The following is a 14,117-nucleotide window of genomic DNA, read 5'->3' as shown; positions in this document are numbered from 1 at the left end:
CTCTTACTCTGCAGTCACCTACAAATCAGTGTCTCAGTGACGTTAAGTATCTTTAGCAGGTGTACTCAGTCACTACGTTGTGCTGCCTCTTTTACTATTAACTCTAGAAACGCTTAAGCATATGATAGAGAGGTTGGACTGTGCTGTCAAAAATAGCACTTTGAAATTTAGCACATTTTCTTGTTTGTCCAACTAAAAACATCGATATACCGCCACCTGCCGATAGATACATTTTACTACATGAAGTGATGGAGACCCTTTTACATGACGTAGTAATTTACTGTGAGCCAGTAATATTACGCCAATGTTTTTTGAATTGAAGCGGCAAGATGGCGGTGTAGACAGTTTTGCGTGTACAGGTAAATAAAGTCTTGTTTTGTTTAGCTAAGGTGTACTTGCTAACGAACATGACAGGTTTTTTTGTGTTATTTTAACAGTGACAGCCGGTTAATCCTGACGTTAAATGTTTTGCAGAAAATAACTATCACTAACTAGACAGACGCGTGAACACGTTAGGTACAAAGTTACATTTCTCGACTTACTACTTTTAAAACATTCACAATTCCGTACAATCTAGCGTCCGTTAACTAGCTAGCTATCGCTAACCTACCTGGCCATTTTTTAGAGTGGTGAAAGGCAGTGGAGAAGAAAATGGATGATTGTAAAGGCGAGGAAGCAGCTAATAAAACTACACAAATGAACAAGACATACATAATATCTGCAGAGACAAGTAAATGTGGGGTGAAGTCAAATAGTTTTTCTGCTCGAGGTCGTTTCACTCTCCAGAAAAGAAAAACAAACAGCAAAGGAACCGTGAGCCGTGAGCACACGCCACTTGAAAATGCAGAGAACCAAAGTGAAAAACATGGGAAACGATTAACTTTACAACGAAGAAACAGAGCAAGCTCGGTTGAAAAAATCACTTCATATACAGCAGCGACGCCAGAGAAAAGAGCGTGGACACTTTCAAAAATTCTATCAGAGCCAAACAGTCAAGCCTCAAGTGGTTCAGCTATACTCCACTCAGCTAGTTTTAGAGAAACGGAATTTAAAAGCACAGACATACTAAAATCGATAAACAGACCTTCCAAGATTACAGAGAAAGGAGAATGTTTTGCGCAGAATTTCTTGGCCACTGTCAAAGGAGATGCCGCTGACGAGCAAGGCAAAACATCAACACCAACGGGAAAAACTAAGTTCGAGAAAGTAAGTTTAAAGAAAGAGGTCTTTGAAAGATGGGCAGTGAAAGATATTTCAAAATCCGTCTCAGCAAAGCACTCTGGTGTGGAGAGACGCCAGCAAAACCAACTCAGCGCTGTAAATGGAAAACCGGTGCCCGCGGGTACAGCCAATAAAAAGGTTCCTATTAATAATCAAAGTAGAAACGTGGTACACACCCCGCGCTCAACGCCTGCTAGAAGACCAATAAGTCAGGTGAGTTCCACTCCTAGTGGAGCCTTGAACACAACTAAAGCTAGACTGCCTGTGGGAGGTGAAACACCTGCTTCTGCTGAAGTTGGGAGCCAAGCTTCATATATACAACCCCAGGAACTGAAGATGGAGAACAGTGCAGTTACTGTGGCTGTGCGAGTAAGACCTTTCAGTCCCCGGTAATATACTGTCTTTTTTTCTCCCCCCTCACACTTGAACTTGAAATACCTTATGTGTGACTGCATAAAACCTGCATTTCAAATTAATAATACTTTTTTTTTCGTTTTGTATTATTTTTGCAGGGAAAAGGATGAGACAGACCACCAAGTGATTTTCATGAGCCACCAGGAGACTCTAGTGAAGCATCCCGAGACTAAACAAACCTACACATTTTCTTTTGACTTGTCTTTTTACTCAGTGGAGAAAACAGACACAAATTTTGCTGGCCAGCTGATGATTTATGAAAAGTTGGCTAAACCCTTGCTTGAAAGAGCCTTTGAAGGGTTTAACACTTGCCTTTTTGCTTATGGGCAAACTGGTTCTGGAAAGTCCTACACGTTAGTATAAGTACTTTTCCTCTTTCAAAAGCTTTCTTTAGCTCATATAATACAGTGGATATGATGGGAACAGTATTTTCTGATTTTTCTGACATCTTTCAGCATGATGGGGTTTGGTGAAGACCTTGGAGTTATACCAAGATTCTGTGAGGAACTTTTTATAAGGGTTTCCAAAGTTGACAATAGTAAGGTGAGCTTAAGGATTCTCATTCAGTCCACATTATTGTTCTACTTTTGCTTCTAATATTCATGAGTCAAGTATTCAAGTGATTAACTAGCTTAGGTCTCTTAAGAACCTGAATGAAACAAAACATTAGCTGACTGTTTGGGGTATCACTAGTTTGGATAATAGTGTATGCATTTATAGACATTTTACTTGAAGTTAATGTTAATCATGCTTATCTATTACAGGTTACTTGTCATCTGGAAATGAGCTACTTTGAGATATACAATGAAAAGATCCATGATTTGCTTGTAATGAAGGATGAACAAAACCAAAAGAAGACACCAGTGAGTAGAATGAAATGTAGAATGAAATGTAGTCTGCAATGTTTCATGTCAAATTACTGTGGCTTACTGTAGCACCATCCATGATAGCCAGTGTATAAGATTTTAACCATTACAACACAGCTTGGGCCACACCTGACCACACATAATTACTGATTCACTGATAACACACTTCTAAAATTACTGAATCAAACTGGAAACCTCAAAATAATCCTGATGACTACTAAAAATATATTTTTTCTTTCTACTCAATAATCACTTGTGCAAAAAAACATCAGTGCAACACAATTGTTACCGATTTTATAGCTTCTTTGCTGTAAGAACATAGCAAGTGGAGTTGAAACCAGGTGACTTGACAGCTATTTGTAATTTGGGAGCCATTGCTTAATTTTATGCGCTATACATGCTTTGTCCATGCATTTTTAGTTGCGAGTTCGAGAACATCCAGTCGATGGGCCTTATGTTGAGGATCTGTCAACGTAAGCATTTATAGTCATTTGAATGTCTTTATTGCTAGTTTGCATAAATCAATGTTTGTGAAAGGTTTGTTTGTTTTCTAGAAATGTGGTTAGCTCCTATGCTGATATTCAGGTAACGTGGACTTGAATTGCTTTCATTCATTAATTCAGCTCCAGTAGAATGTAAAGATATCTATTTAGCTATTTTCTAACTCTCTTGTATCCTATCAGACCTGGCTTGAGCTCGGCAACAAACAACGAGCTACTGCTGCCACGGGCATGAATGACAAAAGCTCCAGGTCTCATTCGGTCTTCACTCTGGTCATGACTCAGACTAAGGTTGGTTATGCCTGTCCAAAGATATCCATTTGGGAGAAGATGACAATATTTCTTACATCTTCTACTAACTCAACAGATTACTGCTTCATGTTGTTTCCCCCTGATACATGCAGACAGAATTAGTGGAAGGAGAAGAGCACGACCACAGGATCATCAGCAGGGTCAACCTGGTGGATTTAGCAGGCAGCGAGCGCTGCATCACTGCTCAGACCACAGGAGACCGGCTGAGGGTATTTGGCTGTTTGTACACACCTTAACCCCTCCACTCGTTTCCCCTTGGAGTTGCACTGTCACTGGGGATACGTTTTAATAATAGTAAAACCTAAAATTGCCTACCGAAATGTTGTGTTGCGTTGTAATGCAGCTGTCAGATCGATTTGCAAGTTGAAGAGACCTGTGAGCAATGCTTTTCTTTAAGGGAGCATGCATGGGCCAAATTAAAGCTTGCCTTGAGATGGAGCCTTGAACATGGAGAGAGAATTTTCACTGTCTTTCTTCACTTTAAGCGTACAAGTAGTCTGACAGTTGTATTATTCTTAGGAGGGTGCAAGCATCAACAAATCTTTGCTCACTCTGGGAAAGGTGATTTCCTCGCTCTCCGAACAAGCACGGAGCCGCAAGAAAACCTTCACTCCATACAGGGAGTCGGTCCTAACATGGTAAGTAATACACTCTGCCATCCTTAACTTTTTAACAATTGATTGTTTAGTTGTTTTTTGGTCATGATACATTGACGTGTAATGACGTCATGGGATAGTGGAGTTCGTTTCTCATAAGTAATAATGCTCTTGCTGAAGATATGGAAGATATTTGCCTTTTAACTGCATGTGCATTTGCCGACATCTTTTTAGGGATTCGGTGAAAGTGACTCTGTCTTACTATCCCCTCTCTCACACCCAGGCTACTAAAGGAAAGCCTGGGTGGCAATTCAAAAACGGCCATGATCGCGACCCTCAGCCCAGCTGCCAGCAGCGTGGACGAGAGCCTGAGCACGCTACGCTATGCTCAGCAGGCCCGTTTGATCATCAACGTAGCTAAGGTCAACGAGGATACCAACGCCAAGCTCATTCGGGGTCAGCACCTTCACGATAACCCCCCCCCCATGCCGAAACCACCCACTTGGCTCCCCACATCACCTAGGTCAAACTGGGCTGCCGAGAATTGTTCGGGGTGAAGTGTATCTTACCAGCCTGTCAGCAGAGGCTAGATTAACAGAAAATGTACCTTGGCGTGTAAAGCCTTTGTGTTCCGTCATGTCCTGTGAGCAGAGCTGAAAGCAGAGGTGGAGAAGCTGCGGGCGGCCCAGATGAGCTCTCAGGGCATCGAGCCGGAGAAGATGAGGCACTTTCAGCAGGAAATCACTGCTCTGAAAGCTCAGCTCTCTCAACAAGAGAGGGAGATGGCCGAGGTTCACCGGTAATCCCAAAGCACAGTTTTTGGTTGCCTGCTGACATAACCGATGTGCACCTGCAGAACTTGACCATGTTCTCTTATTTTTATCATGTGTAGAGCTTGGAAGGAAAAACTGGAGCAAGCTGAGACAAGAAAATGTGAAGAGACCAAAGAGTTACAGGTGTGTGTGTGTGTGTGTGTGTGTGCGCGCACGCGCGCGGGGGGTTGGTTTTTTTTGTTTTGTTTTTTGAAACACCCCCCCCCCCCTTCATCTTTCGTTCTATTAGCATCTTAACTGTTTAGTATGAGCTTTAAGGGTCTCTTGTGTCCTGTTCCCACATCTTGTTCTTCCTCACACTCAGCGTGTTGGCATCACATTTAAAGTGGATAACCGGCTTCCCAACCTGGTGAACCTGAATGAGGACCCTCAGCTGTCAGAGATGCTCCTGTACATGATTAAGGAGGGACAGACCAATGTTGGCAAGCACAAATCTGAGTCTGCCTACGACATCCAGCTGTCTGGTGCACTTATTGCTGATGAGCACTGGTAAGATGCCCTTAGCTTAAATGCATAGTCTTGGTATCAGAGGCCTCAAGGACTCCTGGCTATAATAATAATTTTTAAAAAAAGTACTTAGGAACTGTAGTATCTGCCTGGTTGCAGTGGCTTCTATAGCTTATAAGTAACTAATGTGTATTTCTGTAGCATAATTTAAAAACAACCGATGTTGCTCCAAAGTGTTTTACACAAGATGGGTATATCAGAGACCAGCATGAATACAACAACAAAAAAAGTCAAATTAAAAAAGAAAGGAAAACAATAATATGCAACACTCCCACCACATAGCTTCACCTGTTTTCAAAGGCTGACCAAAATAATGTTTTGAGCTTTGGCATAAAGAACAGCAAGTAGAGTGGGGCTTGGCGTTACCGCTTAGCTTTTGCTTTGAAAGGACGGCCTTAAAATAAAGATGCCTTTTGTGCCAGTGAGCTTTCCTTTCAGCACGAAGTCCCACCTAATTTAGGACTTTCCCTCAGCCACTGAAATAAGGGGTGTTAGCTAGCCAGCTGACTATTCAGTAGTCACAACAGAAGCTAGACATTAAATGATAAATGATAAATTTAAGTTTCATTCAGCCAACTCAGATCATTAGGCGTGCAGTGGTTCTGTAAATCAAGGTGATGTTAACTCAAATCTGATGTTAGTTAATACCATTCATTGCTTTAGTTGTGAATTTTATGTTCCCAAATTAGTGTCTGAATTTGTTAGGGCGCTCAGGAAATTTATGCTGCTTATTTCCAGTTTTACAAGAAATGCATCTCTTGCATACAATTTTACTGTATTTAAGTATAATTGACTAAATTACTTGTTATTATTGGAACAGCCAAGTAAGGCATACTCTGACCTCAAATTATGTAGACTAGTTATTATGTGGAATTTGTTTTCAGTGATATTAAATACTTGCACTTTTAATTGAAATACTGATTGGTGGTTCAAATATTCTAATGACCAGCCTGTTCTGTTAACTCAACCTTTGACTTCTTCTTAGTGTCATCTCCAATACAAATGGCACAGTCAGCATTATGCCCATGGACAATGCCAAGACGTTTGTGAACGGAAACCTTGTGTCTGAAGCCACTGTTCTCCACCACGTAAGGGAGACACAAAAAGCCATTCTTCAAAACCATCCATACTATATACCAGTGGTTGTTAGTTATGTGTTGACTAAGCGTGGCAGCGATGACATGCACAGCCTAGCCTGGTTTGGTTTCCCCAGGGTGACAGGGTGATCCTGGGAGGTGATCACTACTTCCGCTTCAACCACCCAGCTGAGGTGCAGGGTGGAAAGCGTGCATCCTGCTGGAGCATTGGAGATGGCCAGAAGGACTTTGAGTTTGCCAAGAATGAGCTGCTTTCTGCTCAGAGAGCTCAGTGAGTTCATTTGCGGCTGTAATAATAATTACCTGATTGTGCTGCAACTTATAGCAATATAAGGATTATATTGAATATGATAGTTTACTGTATTTACACAATCTGGTGGCAGTGTTGGGTTATATTTGTTTTTCCCCCCATTATGCTCTTGGTTTTGTCTCTAGGCTAGAAGCAGAGATCGAAGATGCCCGGGTGAAAGCCAAAAATGAGATGATGCAGGGAATCCAAGTGGCCAAACAAATGGCTCAAAAACAGCTGCTGGACCAAAAGTTGCAGTATGAGAACAGGATAAAGGCCCTGGAGAGAGAACTTGTATGGTTAAAGACAGTCTGAGCAGGAGTTATTCTGCTGTAAGTAGTTCACATTTGCATTTGTCACTTTTGAGCACTGAGAGACTGTCCTCTTCACAGGAGGAGGAGACTGAAAGAAAAAGAGCTGAGGAAACAGAGAGGAGGCGAGTGGCTAGCAAAATGGAGGAGTTGCAAACCGCCAAGAGCCTGCTGGAACAGGAAATGAGCACGCACAAAAAACGGCTGCAAATGGAGGCGCAAGCTGCCAGACAGGTACTAACCTTTTTGTTGTTGTTGTTGTTGTTGTTGTTGTTGTTGTTGTTGTTGTTTGTGTTTTGTTTTGTTTTTTCTTTCTTAAAAGCCATGGCACAGCAATAGAATGGTGTTACCTGAGGTTTGAAGGGTGTTTCTCTTTGTTTTTATAGGCCATGGCGGATAATGATATTCGGCATGCTAAGATTCTTGAGGCACTGGAAGCAGAGAAGAGGAAAGTTTCTGAAGATCTAGCTGAGATTCAGAGGAAGCGTGTCTTGAGAGTGAATCAGACTCCAAAAACTGGTAGGTTAAATGTCAACTTACTTTGTCTCTATTTGCTAGACATGTTTTATTGCTTTGTTTACAACAGTGGTATATAATATGGATTTGTCTATATGTGGCTATACTGTTGTTTTTTTCCCCAGATGACAGATTTATATTAGATTGCTTGTAAATGTAATTAACTAGGCTAAAGTTGGAGATATTGGCTATAAGTATATACAGTAGCTACTGTGAAAGTGAGAAGCATCTGAATCTTCTGGTCAAATCAACTATTGTAAATTTTAGCAGTATAGCATGTTCCCATTTGCACAAGAGAATTGATTGACGGGTAAAGACATTATATATAATTTGTGTGTGTGTGTGTGTGTGTATTGTCAATGCTTTAATGAAAAAAGGTTGTTGAGTTATGATTAAAGACTAACCGAGGGCATTCACACACTCATGGCTATAAATGTTGGTGCTGCTTGGTCTAAGCTATAGTTGGACATCAGTTGAAGGCACAGTGACACAACATTGCAGATGATGCATACCAAGTTTAGCAGTTAGATATTAGGGTCAATCTGAATATTAACATTCACATAAAATGTTCCCAAATAACAACGATAGTAAAATATTTGCTATACGCCCATGTGCTATATGCAGCTCCTCCACAGTGGGATGCCATGAAGTTGTCCCTGATGATTGAAGAGGCTAATAAAATAAGTGCAAAATTCAGGAAGCACACAGTCTTCAGCAGGTTTGCAAACTTCATTCAGGGGTGTTGTTGTTCTTGTTCTTGTTCTTGTTCTTGTTCTTGTTCTTGTTGTTTTAATTAAAAAAAAAATAAAATAAAATGAATCACACTAGTCACTGAAAGGGCACCCACACCTCCCTCCCCTTCATTTTCAAATGCTCTTTACTACATCGCAGGCATGAAGTGTCAGATAAAGAGACGGTAGAAGGTGAGGAGGTGCAGATCCAAGTGCAGAACACCAAGCTGAGCATCTCTACATTCTGGAGCCTGGAGAAGTTCCAGAGCAGCCTGGCTGCCATGAGGGACCTGGAGCAGGTAGTCTCATATGGAACAGTGCTGGCCATATTTAATACATATTTAGAACCCTGATGAAAACCTGTGTGCCAAAAAGTGTTGGTCTAAAATAAAGCGTTAATCCTCTAGTCAAGTGTTGCTGGTTTCACTTTCAACAGTTTTGGGATCTTTCCAAGCACCTTGGTAGACATGCTTCAGCAGATCACTTTTAACAAACATATTACAATATCTTGCCACCTAGCCATGAGCATATTGTATGTATCTCTAATGTAGATGGAGCACAAAGTAATGCATAGATATTATAATTCGACCTTAAAACAGGACGAATTCATGTTTCCCTGTCACAGTTTCCACTGCATAAAGAATTAGAATATTTTAAAAAAATTTGGCATTAGTTAGAATTCATTGTACCTTTTCTTAATCACCCTATTAAATCCATGAAAGTGGGCCATGCAGTCAGCATCCAGAGTTTTAACGTGGTGCTTATCGCAGCACAGACAGACATGCAAGCAAATTCCCCTCTCGTATAACCTGTCTGTTATCCTCTTTATGACCTGTTGTTCATATGTCCATAGGAACCATTCTTGAACATTGACAGAATCTTGTCCACAGATAAAAGCATGCAGCTTCTTATATTTCTTGCTTATGCAGACTGGTTGCTAAATAAATTGACATTTTATTGCTTATAGGGAAATTGTGCCTCTAAAGATGATGACGTGTTTTATGACCCCAATGACCAGTGGGAGCCAGATATATCATCAGCCTCTTCATTGTCGTCTTTTTCTCGCAGAAGGTACTTTTACTCCCCCTCTTAGTCATGTCACTGTGCTTAATCATGCTTTACCTCCTCTTGGCCCATGGCTTGTCTGTGTATGTATTTACACTGCACTGTAAAAATGCCTGCTTTTGGATGAAATTGCACAAAATAACTCTTGTTACTGTGAAAAATTAATACGGGTGATTTTCAGCTCTGTAATTATGAGATTTTATAAACCCAAATGAAATGGGCGGGTTTGATTTTTTTTTTTTTTTTTTTTTTTTTTTTTTTTTTTTTTTCTTTCTCTCTTCTCTATCTCAGACCACAGACACACAGCTTACACCCCTAGCTGCTTCTGCATTTTTCTGCTTTGCTGTGTTTATTACCTTGATGGTAGTACAATCATAGATATCTGGCCAAGCACAGATTGGCAGATTGTCAGACCTCACCCTACCACTGCCCAGCGCAGTTCTCTGGAGCATGGCCCACACCCACAGCTAATTTGCCTTCATGCCGCTTTCCTCCTGAGAGCTGCCTCTTTTCAGAGCATACTCACTCCTTGCTCTCCTAACTGTTTCTTCTCTGCAGTTCAGTTCTGAGAAGGAATGGCCCATGTCCGCATGCAAGGCTTGGCTTGAAAAGCTAGCTAATAAGTGACTTTTATGCTTGGGATAGTACACTAGGCTCATTTATAGCACACAATTTACCTGATAGAATTATGTTGAATGAATGAATGAAATGGATACTGTAGCTTGGAAGCAAACTACTGTATGTTGGTCTCAGGAGTTTTAGAAAGAACAGTGCAGACTGATGGATGTTCCACACATGCCTGAATAAAAGCACTAAACATGATTAAAGAAAATCATGTTAAATGCAGTGTCACAATTGCAGAGAATAAAAGGAACTATCTGTATTGATTGTGCTTGGATGACTGGGTAAAGGATTGGCCATCTGTTACTGAAATCCTTCCAGGAGCAGGAGTCTTCTGAAGAGCAGGCGTATCTCTGGACGACTCTATGAGATCCGAGTGCACCCTATCCAGAGCTTGCACTGCTCGTCCTCACAGTCTGCTGGTAATGTAGTCTTTATGTGGGTGGCTGTTCTGATTAAAGAGACACTCATTTTTAGCGATTTGTGCATCATAATTAACTCTCCCACATCTATCAGAATTTTCTCATGTTCTTTTTAAAGTTCAGTTATGGTATTGCTCCTGTCATAAAGAGAATGTATTGAGCAACATTTGAAAATCTGCCAAAATTGTGAATTGCAGCCACACTTTCCATTGCTGCCCTGGGTAAATTATAATATCCTATTGTCTGTTTTTCATTTAGTTTGTTGTTGTTGTTGTTGTTTTTGTCTTTCCAGGTCTTATAGGTGTAAATAAGCCTCCTTCACTTCACTACAGCAGCTCAGACTCTGTACTGCCCGGCATCTGCAAAGATCTGATTGCTGCCACTGTTTCCCACTTACGTGGCATCCCATCAGCAGTGGAGTGCGGGAGTCTGGCAGACAGACTAACCTTGGACCTGCTCTCTGTTCACAATGCTGCAAACTCCATTGCAGGCTTATATGAGCAGCTTGATGACGACAGTCAGGAGAACCGTAAGTTTTCCCTTGTTTAAACAGCCATATATCACAACTCATTCAACAGTGTCGGTACACATGAACACCAAGGAACTTCAGCTATATTACACTTTGCACTGTAGTTCCAAACATTGTGCAATAGTTAACTGTGTGTGTGTGTGTGTGTGAACAGTGTTTGCATGCAGCAGTGAAGCACAGGCTCATCTTGTGAGGGCCACTTCTGCTATTGAAAGATCTGTGTTCATTACCATGCACTGGCTCTCCAGCATGAAGCCCAGTACGCTCTCAGCCTCCCAAACTATGGAGGAGCTCAAGATAGAAGTAAAGAAAATTGGAGGCTATTTTCAACTGCTGATTCAGGTACATGGAAAGTGAGAGCTTTTGCAGATATATTATAAACCTTTCAACACTGAGTAGTTACTTAGCCTTGTGGAGTTTACATTATGCGGGTGATTTGATCTCCCGCTGATCTGTCTCTTCAGGGCTGTGACTCTGAAATCTCCACTATGGTGCATGAAGCTCAGAGGAAGACTGGTAGGTGTATGGACACTGCCTTGAGTGCCATTGGTCTGCTGGCAGCAGTGACTGGGACCCATATGACTGAAATGGTGTCAGACCCCATAAGTAAAGTGAGACTTTGTTCATAATACTCGGTTCCTTTTATGACACTTGAAGTTAGGGGTACTCATTTCATGTGTCAGAAGTTGGTGTGAACTGTAATATCAGTTATAGTACCTTTTTAATTCATGTGTAAACAGTATTATGATCTTACTTGTTATTTTGGCATCATATGCTTCATTGCTTTAACTTTCTCTCTCTCTCTCCTTCTTTCTCCTTAGACACCTGCTATGGTTTCTCTGCAAAAGGGCATGTGGCGAGGCATTGGAGCTCTTCTAGAGGAGGGCATCTCTATCAGCACAGAGATGCTCAAACATGCTCAACTAGCTCAACCTAATGCTCAGGTTGTTTTGCCAATTCTGTGCAGTAACTCCTCATTTCAATTATTTATGCAACATGAAGAAACAAATGTTTTTACTGTTTTTTGTTTTTTTTTGGTCTGGTTTTTAAATTCAAATTATATTAAAAATATAAAGGCTGTTTTGCTAGAGCTATGGAATGTGTTTCTCATGCAACTAATCATTTCATTGCTTTGCTTTCCAGTTTTTACAGAGCCTTAAAACAAAAATGCTGCAGGTGGCAAATGCTTTGCTAAGCTACCTTAACTGCACCATGCTGGTACGTATGAGAAATACTTGTTGATCTTGACACTGTAGGAAAAGGTTTTAAATTGATGACCAGCTCCCAATGACTTTGAATTAGTGTTTTACAGCACTATGAAACAATGTGCACAAGCAGGCTTATCGCATCTGTCTTGGGTTGTATTGTCGTCAAGATAATAAATGTTTTGAATAGTGTCATCCGTCACCACAACGTGGTTGTTTTTGTTATCTTCCATGTCCAAACTACAGCCTCATTGTAAGCATTCAAAAGGGTGCCATTATCTCCCCTCCCTATCCTAGCCTAGCTGGAACACAAAGATTGGACATGGCATTCAACTTCTTTTCCCCTGTTAGATGTTACTGATTTAAATACATTTACATATACAGTACACACTTTTTTTTCTCTCTCATCATAACATCAAGAATATTTGCCACAGAGGTTTTTCTCGATTCATACCAGATGATGTTATACATACAATATAAATGTGTAGTGCAAATATGCTTAAGTAGCAGGTTATCCAACAAAATAAGCATAATCCTACACTCCCTAGTGTCATCAAGTCTAAGTGTCATTTAGTCTTGAGTATAATTGTACTTGAATTACAGAGACAAGTGTAAATGTTTGCAGTTTAAACTCAGTGTTGCATTTTCTTTTTGCATTAGGTTATTGTTAGATTAAAATTGGATTACTGAACCTTTGTGTGGGCATGTTTGTATGTGGGTGTAGCAGGAGAAGCCAGTCTCTTCATGGAATGGTTTTGAGGATGTTGATGTCCTCCACCTGGGCCGTGTGCGTAATACAGCTGATAAGCTCTCTCAGCTAAACAAAGCTCTTCAGCAGCTTCACACCACCTTGTCTCGTGTTCTCAGAGGTAACGTTGTTTTCAAAGCTTCTGTCAGTAATCAGAAGTTAAAACTTTATCATGGCATATACTTTTTCTCTTTCATTTACAATGTAATTTTGGCAATTGTTCCCACAGGAAGAGGGAGTGATGCTGGCCTCCGTTCTTTTAAAGAAGCGATCAGGTCTTTGTCTAAGACTATTGGTGATATTGTACATGGACTACCAAAACAGACAGATGTTGGCTCTGCTGGGAGTCTTCAGCTCCCGTGTTCAAAGAGTGTTCTGGCTGCACGAGATGAGGTGCACTCCACATTATGTGCTCTGGCAGCACTGTTTGATGAGAGAGATGAGGAAAATCTGGAGCTATCCAACTGTAAGAGTTCCCTTGGAAAAGCAGAGGTTCAGGATCTGGGTCATGGCACCAGGAATCGAACTGTACCTAAAGTAGTGTACTCTATGTCCTCTGGGGTCAGTTCTTGCTCTAGAGATGTTCGCTGGGTATGATGTGTCCTCAGACAAATGCGGTAGTAGTCTTTTATGCACTAGTTTAAGGACATGTCTAGTTTGTGTCGATGGATACCCATGTGCACATTGTCTGCAGTACTGTATGATTTGAAGGGAAAGATTTAGCTTGGTTTCATGTTAATTGGGGGGGGGGGGGGTCATATTACACCTGTGCAGGAGGAGAAAAATGTTATCAACCTCAGCTAGCTTTTGCTTCTATTCATGCATATGAATAAGGGTGTAAATTCTCTGTATGTTACCAAGGATGTAGTAATAGGTTGTAATTGTTAATAAAATTGTTTTTAGTAATTTAATTATATACAAATATTAGAAATATTTTCCAATAACTTGCTCACTCCCAGTTTGCTATTTTGCACCAAGATATTTTCCACATGCATTCAGAAAAGACAAATTATATATTGTTGCCATTATAACTGTTTCTTTTATCATGTAGTAATGCACCATTTCCCATAATAAACACTGATAATGATAGATAAGCTGGTGTTTTCAATCAATATTTGGTTTCAGCTATAATGTACTTTTGCCTGTTAGTCTACATTTCCTGATTAAACCCAGGTTTTTATAGATAGATAGATAGATAGATAGATAGATAGATAGATAGATAGATAGATAGATAGCGATATATATAGATAGAGATATATATAGAGATCTCTCTATATGTATATAGATATCACTATAGATATATATATAGAGAGAGAGATCTCTATATATATAGA

General features: G+C 40.5%; 1 protein-coding gene across 4 annotated transcripts; it reads left to right on the top strand.

The window, feature by feature from the left end:
• The first annotated feature begins 96 nt into the window (after window positions 1–96).
• kif14 (kinesin family member 14) lies at window positions 97–13,871 on the top strand. 4 transcript variants are annotated; one of them, XM_035523270.2, is made up of 29 exons: window positions 97–1,610; window positions 1,734–1,988; window positions 2,091–2,178; window positions 2,400–2,498; window positions 2,922–2,974; window positions 3,056–3,086; window positions 3,185–3,292; window positions 3,406–3,522; window positions 3,833–3,951; window positions 4,193–4,365; window positions 4,561–4,708; window positions 4,802–4,865; window positions 5,047–5,231; window positions 6,235–6,337; window positions 6,463–6,617; window positions 6,782–6,929; window positions 7,028–7,180; window positions 7,333–7,465; window positions 8,087–8,180; window positions 8,354–8,492; window positions 9,161–9,264; window positions 10,201–10,301; window positions 10,594–10,830; window positions 10,985–11,172; window positions 11,295–11,441; window positions 11,652–11,774; window positions 11,974–12,048; window positions 12,760–12,904; window positions 13,013–13,871. In XM_035523270.2, exons 1-29 carry the CDS (start codon window positions 652–654, stop codon window positions 13,378–13,380), a joined length of 4,812 nt encoding a protein of 1,603 aa, XP_035379163.1. In that variant the 5' UTR covers window positions 97–651; the 3' UTR covers window positions 13,381–13,871. The 4 variants fall into 4 exon arrangements, 1 of the variants encoding a protein (XP_035379163.1); XR_014120116.1 differs by lacking the exon at window positions 13,013–13,871 and having other exon boundaries at window positions 11,295–11,436; window positions 12,760–12,818; XR_014120117.1 differs by lacking the exons at window positions 11,974–12,048; window positions 12,760–12,904; window positions 13,013–13,871 and having other exon boundaries at window positions 10,985–11,183.
• The last annotated feature ends 246 nt before the right edge of the window (window positions 13,872–14,117 follow it).

Source organism: Electrophorus electricus, chromosome 26 (assembly GCF_041902795.1).
Source record: "Electrophorus electricus isolate QZ-2024a chromosome 26, ASM4190279v1, whole genome shotgun sequence".
Classification (NCBI taxonomy): domain Eukaryota; kingdom Metazoa; phylum Chordata; class Actinopteri; order Gymnotiformes; family Gymnotidae; genus Electrophorus; species Electrophorus electricus.
This window is presented reverse-complemented; position numbering and strand designations above follow the sequence as displayed.